At 49.8% G+C, this 9477-nt stretch overlaps 1 protein-coding gene across 6 annotated transcripts; it reads right to left on the bottom strand.

The window, feature by feature from the left end:
• Window positions 1-442: 442 nt before the first annotated feature.
• Window positions 443-6490, bottom strand: SOCS2 (suppressor of cytokine signaling 2). Of its 6 annotated transcripts, none has more exons than XM_039869053.1 (3): window positions 4402-4419; window positions 3583-3942; window positions 443-1886 (listed from the first exon to the last, which is right to left on the bottom strand). In XM_039869053.1, exons 2-3 carry the CDS (start codon window positions 3719-3721, stop codon window positions 1429-1431), a joined length of 597 nt encoding a protein of 198 aa, XP_039724987.1. In that variant the 5' UTR covers window positions 3722-3942; window positions 4402-4419; the 3' UTR covers window positions 443-1428. The 6 variants fall into 6 exon arrangements, with proteins under 6 accessions (XP_039724987.1, XP_039724984.1, XP_039724982.1 ...); XM_039869050.1 differs by lacking the exon at window positions 4402-4419 and adding an exon at window positions 6359-6490 and having other exon boundaries at window positions 446-1886; XM_039869048.1 differs by lacking the exon at window positions 4402-4419 and adding an exon at window positions 5842-5975 and having other exon boundaries at window positions 446-1886.
• Between the last annotated feature and the right edge of the window lie 2987 nt (window positions 6491-9477).

The raw sequence follows: 9477 nt of genomic DNA, 5'->3' as shown, positions 1-9477 counted from the left end.
AGGAAAAAATTTTTTAAGGTGGCAAATGAATGTCTGAACTCCAGAAAAGATGGTGCATTTACAACAGTCATGAGACCATGTGGCAAAAAATAAATGGCCACAAAACTTTTTTTATTTTGTATTATGCCTACTCAACCTGTAAAAGACTCCGATATGTCACATTTTTGTAGTTTCTAAAACACGTTTTTGGAACTACAAAGGGCATCAGTGCTATGCTTATTCAACTCGTAAAAGACCGGGCCACTTGGCAATTCTTGTAGTTTCTAAACCATGATTTCTGAAATGCAAAGGGCAAGTACGACTCACAACTTCAGAGAAGGGCAAGTAATGCTCTACCTCTTGCTGCATATTTGGTTTATTTCACTTGATGTAAGTTTTTATGGCAACCCTCTATTACCATGAAAGTGTATGTACTCTACGATTCAAAGTAATTAAATGCAACTTGTAAAAGTCAGGGTTTTTTTTTTATTTAATACATTCTAATCAAATAGTAACAGCAGTAAATAAACACTTTGAAAAAACAGGCAGGTATCCCCCTATATCTGGAAGAAAATTAAGTAAGAGTTTTCTACATGGTAGAAGGGAGACAACTGCTAATGTCCATGGTTAGACAATTCAAGGACAACTTGGAAATTTCTAAAGCCATTTCCAAAAACATCCATGGCAACAGGTTGGGGCACAGCTACTTCAAAAGGTAAAATGTCTGTATCTACATGGTTTTATTAACAGGGATTGAGTTGCACCTGTAAAAGCATGACATTCTTGTCTTTAGCCTTAAAGGAAAAGACAAAGTCTTTTCTGTTTGCACCAGTTTGAAATATTTCTGAAGTAAGGCTCCCTTTAGATTACTACAGTACTCATTCACATGAGAGTTCATACATGTAGTAAAAAGACAAATACAGGATTTCATGGTCACTTTTTTTGGTTGATTTGGTTAATTGCATAAAATGAAGGATAAATACAAGCATATCTGCTCAACAAAACCCCTAGGTACATCAGAATGCAAAACATAAAATGTCCTAAAATAGACTCTGATCACCAGGCATATAAAATTGAAGTTAAGCCTGTGTCAGTTCCCTTCCCCCACGTGGAGTTCTTTCTCTACTACTGGCACTTAGACCTTCGACCAAAAAGAAAGGAACGGCATTGATAAAATGTTACTTCAGCCTTTACTTGGGACATTTAATTTTTAACTTAAAAGGATCAACTGGTCTTGTTCAGCCATAGGAAGGGAGGCATCACTCAGGTGAAAATATCTGGGGGAACTCTAACTACCTAGCTATCTCATCACACATTTAAATTAAATTGACTTCAGCTGTTCTTAAGAATTCCATGTAGTTATTCAGAGCAGTCAAGTTTTGGTTCTCTTTTTACATAGCTGCATTCGGAGATACTCTATATGAGGCATGTTTAGAAAAAGAGAAACACTTATACCTGGAATTTATATTCTTCCAAGTAATCTTTTAGTCTTGTTGGTAAAGGCAGTCCCCAGATGGTACCGGTACATTTGTTAATGGTGAGTCTACAGAGATGCTGCAGAGGTGGTGCTGATGTGTAGAGCGGTTTGGTCAGATAAAGGTGAACAGTGCCATTCCGGGGGGCTTCTGGGCCCGTCCGCTTATCCTTGCACATCTGAACATAGTAGTCGATCAGATGAACCACACTGTCAAACTGTTTAAGCTTGGACTTGACACATATGATAGAGTCCAATCTGAATTTCCCATCGTGGTATTCGATTCGCAGATTAGTTGGTCCGGCTGATGTTTTAACAGATATTGTTAGTAGGTAGTCTGAATGCGAACTATCTCTAATCAAGAAAGTTCCTTCTGGTGCCTCTTTTAATTTTTCTTTGGCTTCGTTAACAGTCATACTTCCCCAGTACCAACCTGGGGTTTTTGTTCAAAAAGAAAAAGAAAAGAGGGTAAAAATAGTTATTATAAAGAATGCTTTAAATAGGGCAAAGTACTTGACAACAATTTTTCCAGCTCTAAAAAGAAGTGCGTGAGTGAAAGTTTACCAGAGGCTACCATAAATACTTTTGGTAGAAACTTAATGGAAATGTAGGTCCATGTTATCATGAACACAAACTGTGAGCCAGTTTTCTTTTTTTGTGTGTGTGGTAACTTTCTGTAGCAGTTCTTCAAAGTACGTTAAGATTTTCTCCCAACGAAGCAAAAGACTATTTGCAATGACACAGTGGCTGACAAAGCATGATGCTTCCAGCACTAGAGTGAAATCAAAGATTTAAAGTAAATCAGAATAAGTCAGAAGTTAGAAATAACAGCCATGCCCTTTAAAAAAAAAAAAAGTGGAAAACCCAACTCTAGTAATTCCAAAAGTAAAAACAGAAGTAACTTTTCGGATTGTTGGTGTCCACCACCCCCACCCTCCCCAATCTGTCAATGGCTGCATATCTGTTCAAAGCCCTGGAAAGTACTGCATTTACTTGTTTCAAAAGTGCAGTTCTGGTACAATAGCTTCTGTCTGCTGCTTCCTTATCAGTCATTGAGAAATGAGGGAAACCCCAATTGATAATTAGTACAATTAGTACTTCAAGTTTGCAGTCTTTTGGACTTTGCCCTAATCCAAATCCAAGCCCAACCGTCGGTCTTCCCAGCATTCTCGATCTGATCTGCCTGCACCATCTCCCGGGCCCATCCCGTTTTCAAATATGGCTTAAGAGGCATTCTGTATTTAAGAAGTTTGAACAATATGCATCCTCCATCCCCCACCCTCCCACTCCCCAAAATTGCTCGTATTCCAGAATCTGCCGGTCCCTCGGCTGAGGGAAAAAGCTCATGGCCCGCATGGAAAGACCTCAACCGCAAGTGAGAGAACTTTCCCCTCTCCCTAGCTCTACCAAAACTTCAACTTTGCCCCAAACGTAAGCGTTTAGAATCCAAATTTTGAAAGCCTGGAGAGTTCGCCAGAATTTTTTTTTTTTTTCATTCTTCTACTTTCAGATGCCGAGAGACGACAGCAAGCCGCACAAAGCGCAGGACTGCACTTGAAACCAGCAATACCCTGGGCGCGCCGCCCCTGAAGGACGCGCTCCTCCCGGTTCCGCTGCAGCCGCCTGTGTTGCAATCTGTCGGTCCCTGGACTTAGCCGCCCAGATCCCGGGCTGCAGCGGCCGCTCCGCCCGGGAGCCGGATGAAGCTGAAGCTGCAGGCAGCGCTGCGTTCACTCGCACTGCGCGGAAAGGAAGGCGCCAGGCACTTTGTCCCGCTAGGGTTCGAGCCCGGGTGCCGACCCTTGAGCAGGGCGGAAATAGTCACGGTTTCAACGCCCTTAGTGGCAATTTCCAAGGAGCCCTTCTCCCGCTCTGCCCTCCCCCAGATCTCTGAGTCTCTCGAGAACCACTTTCCTTTCTCATTCCCAAGGATCCAGGGCTGTGCGGCATCCTCTGTGGTCCCCCGCCCTGAGGCGGGGACGGGAAGCAAGGGGGACGTTATTCCATCTTCCTCTTTGCTTCCCACCTCGGCCCCACTTCCCAGCTGCGGGCCTCACCAGCACAGCCCCCAGCAGCGTCTGTGGGCAGGCACCCCCTCTCGCACGCGTCGCGGCCGTTCCGCTCCCTACCTGTTTGACTGAGTTCCCGCAAGGCCTTCGCCAGACGCGCCGCCTCGGGGGAGGGCTCCTCCGCCGACCCCGCGGTCCCCCACTGACTCCGCGTCCCTTCCGCGCCATTCCCGGAGGGCTCGAGGCACCGCAGGGTCATGGGAGAAGGGCACCGCGGCAAAGACAGGTGGCCGCCCAAGCTGGGGTCAGAGAGGGGCAAGCGTCCTTCCTGGAAGTCAGTGAGAACCCCAAATCGCGTCCCTGCGGAGTATCCAAAATGGTGGTGGAGGGGGAGGGGGTGGGGAGCTGCTGGATCTTCCTCCCCAGGTCCCAATGGACGGATGGCAAAGTCCCCCGCAGGCGCGGTCACCCACAGTTTGCCTGCAAAGAGAAAGTGTAGAGTTGGGTCACTTCAAACTGGACCCCTGGCTGGGGTGTGGGTGGAGAGACAGAAACGTGGAAAATCCCGGGGACTCCTCCGCGTCTATGCTCCCGCACCATTTAACCCCAAGCATCCAGTTACTGCCCTGGCCCAGCTCTAGAGACAGAAGGATAAAGAGAGAGCAGGGATCCGAGACGCCAGTTGGAAAGAGGGAGGGGGCGGGGACGAGGGACAGGATGAGGGTGGGGAACCGGGTCTCTTCCCGCCCAGGGCTGCTCGCTGAAATCTCAGACTAGCAGACTGGAAGAGTCACCTGCGGGCACCGTGGTAAATAGGACCTTGTGAAGGAGAAGTCGGAAATTGTTTAAAGGAAAGAACGGGAGGGATTCCAAACTGGTACTCATATCCCACACTCCGCACTGCCCAGAAAACCCCAAGAAGCAGCACCCCGCACAAACCTGGTTTCCCACCCTAAAGCGCCGCGAGGCTCCCGGAGCTGGAGCAGCCAGCCCGCAGCTCCGAGGGGCTCGACCTGCCGCATCCCGGGCCGGGAGGCTGCCTCGTGCCCCTCCCCCCGGTTCCCGGTGCCCGCTTGGAGCAGGGGTCAGGGGCGCCGTGGCGGCTGCTCCCGGGTCCAGGCGGCGCTGCTGCTGTTGCTGCGGGCGCTGTCGAGGAATCCGCCCCAGCGCGCAGCCCTTGTGGGGGTTCCGGGCCCGAGCCTGGGCCGGGGCCGAGCAGGCGGGAGCGAGAGCCACGGGACGCGAAAGACAACGAACGCTGAGCCCTTACCTCGGCCTCAGCTGCCGCCTCCGCACTAGGCAGCCTCCCCTGAGGACCTGGGGCGGGAGAGCCCGGAGGGATCGAGGAGAAGAGGGGTGTCTGCCCGCGTTTCCTCAGTTTTTAATTTTGCAACGAGGTGCCTGGGATGCGACAAGCCCGCCGCTCAGCGGCGGGGGCAGCGGGAGTCCTCAGCGCATAGGACAAACAAAAGCCCTGGGGATCATCGCCTAGACCCCCCGGGCTCCGACATCCCTCTTCTGGGCCTGGACACCCCCAACCCTGGAGCTGCTGGGTTTCCCTCCGACTGCGACCAAGGAGGTGGGAAGGACAGAGGGAGGAGTAAGGAGCCAGGGCGGGAGGCAGGCGGGTGGGGAGGAGCGGGAGATCAGGTTATTAGGAGGATTATTAATTTGGATGGCAGTTTAGGGGGAAGAAAAAAAAAAACTCCGGAGACTTTTCGACGCCGGGAAGGAACCGGAGAAAGCCGGCAACAGCGCCCGGCCTCGGGGCAGAAACGCAGCTGAGACTCTCTCCCTCCTTTCCGCTGCTCTCGACTGCGGAAGCCAAAGCAGCCCGGCGCTCGCGGCCGCGCTTGGGTGCCCTCCTCCCCAGCGACCCTCCTAGGGTGGAGCCTTTGGGATCCTAGGACCAGTACCTGCCGCCAGCCCCGGCCCTAGCTCCTCTGGTGCCCGGACTGTGGGCACAGGGGATCCTGAGGCTGTGCGCCCGGAGCTCAGGCGCGCACTGTCCGCGGCCCGCGCAGCGCCGGTGGCTCATGCTTCAAGGGAAGCCCAAGACCCGCGAGCCGCGGCGGCGGCGAGACTTGGCAAGAGTTAAACGTCTGTCCCCGGAACGATGAGTGCGCGCGACTTCCCAGCCCGACGCGCCTCCATTGCTCCCCGCCTCCTGCCCTAACCCGCTCTCCCAGCTCGCCCCGCCCGACCGCTGCGGAGGCCGCTTTCCAGGAACTTTCCAGGAATTCGTCCCACGTGACCGCGGCCCCCGCTACTGCTTTAAAAAGGCCGAGGCGCTACTGCGCAGGCTTCAGGGGAGGCGGACTTAGCGCTCCGGTGCGGAGCTGGGCGGTGTCGCTGCCTGGGAACCCGCCTTCCTCTGACCTGGAGACGCGCAGGATGAGCCCCCGGCGGCCACCGTCCTCGTTTCGGCGGCCAGAGCCTGCTTCCCATCCGTGCCGGGGTGCTCCAGAGTCGAGCGAACACCGCACTCTTGACCCCCTCGGCCCGCCGCGGGGGCTGTCCTTCCCGTTCCCTCTGCGCCTTCTCCACGCGACGCTCCAGCCCCCACATTTTGTGAGCGGCGTGCAAGAGAGACTGGAGGTCCTCGCAAAGGCCCCTCCCCGTCGAAGACACCAGAATGGGTTGGAGAAGGCCCCCTTCCAGCCCCTTGTGCCCGCGCCGGACAGCGGGAGGGAGCCGGCCGGAGGCGGTCCGCTCGGCTTAGGTCCTAGAAGGCAGCCAGCGGCTGGAGAGCGGCGCCTCCTAAGGCGGTGCTGGCCGCTCTCAGTCCCCTCCCCCGGGCGGTGCTACTTAGTCTCCCAAACCAGTCCGGCCCGGCTCCTTCCCTCCTCTCCGCTCCACACACTCCCCTTCCGGCCGCCGAGTGGCCCCCGCTCACCTGCGCCGACTGCCGAGAGAACTCCCTCACCGGCGCTCCCGGGTGGTGCTGGGCGGTGAGCCTCGGTGCCTGAGGTTGGAGAGCGCGCGTCTCTGCGATTTCCCACGGGGCTGGCGCCCAGAGACCGGGAATTCGGAAAGATCCCGTCGCTTCTTTCCTTCACCTTCTTCCACCCGAATGGAGGTCTCCTGGCCTCAGTTGGAACTCATCTCCTTGCCTGCACGCCCGCCCCCGAAATGTGGCCTACTTTTTCAAACCATTAACACGGGAAAACCAGTTCCAAAATTTCGATAACTATTTTCCTTTGAAATACTATTCTATTGCACCACTGCTTAAAAGCTTAAAAGGTCAATGGCCACTTTTAGTTGAAGCGGCGGCTGTGGGGAAGTTGGGAGAGGAAGCGGGAAGAGGCGTGGGGGAGGCATGGCTCACAGACCTTGCCTGGTGCCCCCCCTGCTGGCTCTGGGAGGAAGCGTAAGCCCGCTCTCCGTCTTCCCCTCCGGGAGTCAGGGGCGGTTGGTTTTCTCCATTTTACTGCTTTTGAGTAAATAACTATGCATGTGAGGAAGTAGAGCCTGGGAGGGGTGGGGCATTTCCCAGCTAACAAAGGGCTTTTTCAACGATGGAGTCGTGTGCACAGAATCATGTTTTGTTTTTTAGAGTCTTTGATGTGGAGGGCGGAGCTGATTGAACCCTAGTTAAAACTCTCTGTGAAGCAGCTGAAGACTTACACGGGTCATTTACCGTGTTAGACCCTCGGCCGTTTCTATAAAATTAAGGGACTGGACTCCGGTACCAAGTGAGGGACTGGATGAATGAACAAATCAGATTCCATGTAGAGCTTGTATGTAGTCTGAGCCCAGAATTTTTAAGACTAGAACTATGTAGTTCACTATGTTCTAAATTCCACGTGGTTTCTCTTTCCTTGGTAGAGAAGGGTGTACTTTCTCTTTTGTAGTTTAAATTAAAAGATATTTTTTAAGTTTCAAAGAGAAATTTCTTTCTGTCAGCTGAAATGAATCTGCCGGCAACCCTTCTTAATGTGCTTCCCTGTTGCTTCCTAAAACATGCTGTTCCCTTTTGCTAGAATGCCAGTCTTCAGGGTATATGGCCAGATCTCATTCAGGTCCCAGCTCAAAGTCACCGTCACATAGTAATTGCCCACAAAGGTTACAATAAATATAATATCAGCTGTAGGGGCACCAAATTTTGTACCAAAGTAGGATTTCAATTTTTGTCTATGAAATGTTTCTCAGCAATGCCCAGTACTTTGTTGGCCTTTTTAATCCCCAAGAAACACATATGGGAGCCTCTTAGGAAAATAATTATGGGATCATATTAAGTGAAAAAAGTAGACTATGAAATTGTATCTATGCTATTACAACATAAAATTATGTTTGCATGTGGGCAAAAACGAGAATGTGGAGAAATTGAAAACGTGTTTTTAGGGTAGCAGGATATGGGTGAATTTTTAAATTTGACTTTTTTAAATACTATTCTAGTATTTTTGATAGTCATTTTCCTTGAATTGCACGTGGGTCAATGTCTTCAATTACTCTAAGGGAGTAGAGTGTAGTTCGTAAAGCTTATAATTCCAGTCCTGATGGGCCTCTCTCCCGAACTCCAGATCCACCATTCAGCATCACTTTTGAATGTTTAATAGGTACCTCTAGTTTAATATGTCCCAAACTGATACTTGATAACCTCTAAAACAGTCTCCTTTAAAATAAAAACAAAAACCATTCCTTCTTCAATCTTCCCCATCTCTGAAAATGTCAATTCCAGTCTTCATTTGCTCAGGCCAGAAGCCTTAGAGTCATCCTTGACTTCTCTTTCTCACATTCCCCACAACCCACTTGTCGGCCAATCCTTTGATTCTGATTTCGTAATAAACTCAGAATGGAAGTGCTTGCCACATCTCTACCACACACCTGTCCAAGCCACTTCATCTCTGCCTGGCTTACTGCTACAGCCTCCTTCCTGGCATCCTTGCCCCGCTTATAGACTCTCCTGACAGAGCAGTGAGCAGGATCCTGTTTAAACTGAGTCATTTCATGTGCCTCCTCTGCTCCAACCGAAAAGGCTACATCACATCAGAGTAAAAGACAAAATCCCAATAGCCACTCCCAAGCCCCTTGCAAGATCTGGTCCCATTTGCCTCTGATCTCATCTCCTCTTGCTCTTCTTTAATTATGCTGTGCAAGTCACACTGGATTCCTTATTCTTTTTAGAACATGTTGCCTTTGCTCCTTCCTCGGGCATTTACCTATGCTGTTTCCTCTACCTATCATGCTCTTTCTTTCAGATATCTACATGGTTTGCTTCCTCCCTTCCTCAGATTTTTATTCAGGGTCGCTTTCTTAGTGGGACCTTACTAGGTCACCCAATCCAGAATCGACCCTCCCCTACACACTTATCTCTCTTCTCTGCTCTAGTTTTTTCCTTAACACTGATCACTATCTAACCTAGTTTATATTTTATTTATTGGTCTGGTTTCTTTTCTTTCTCTCCAACTAGAAAATAAGCTTCGTGAGGACATGTATTTGTCTTTGCATTGTTCAAAGCTGTACCTTAGCACCTTGAATAGTTCCCTGCGTGTAGTGGGCATTACACATAATTGCTGAATGAATGGATAGATTGAAGCTTTAGAGTTAAACTGCCCAAACGTGAATCTTCACTCTGACAATGCTTGCTACATATGTGATCTTTGGTAAATTATTTGCCTCTTTTGGAGCTGTTAATGGAAATTACCTTACAGAGCTGTTATAAGAGTTAAATGAGATAATCTATGAAAAATGCTCTGGTACTCAGCAAATAATAAAGACTAGCTGCATTTCAACTATCATCCTTTTACTCTCAATGAGTTTGTATTTTTCTCCTCATTAGTAAGATTATCATATATTTGTTTATATGAAACTCAACAGTCACCCATCTAGGACTGCCTGAGAACTTCTTGTAGTTCATTCCCTGGAGCCTGTCTTCAGCTTTATATTCATAGGATGAAAAAGTGATTCCATTTGTTCCTAGCTATCCAGAAACATTTCTGTTCAGTGGTACAAGTACATGGCTGCAGTGGTGAACTGTCATTCTGCTTAAGGAAAGAAGAAAGAGTGATTTTC

Source organism: Pteropus medius, unplaced genomic scaffold, assembly GCF_902729225.1.
Source record: "Pteropus medius unplaced genomic scaffold, Ma_sr-lr_union100, whole genome shotgun sequence".
Taxonomy (NCBI): Eukaryota; Metazoa; Chordata; class Mammalia; order Chiroptera; family Pteropodidae; genus Pteropus; species Pteropus medius.
This window is presented reverse-complemented; position numbering and strand designations above follow the sequence as displayed.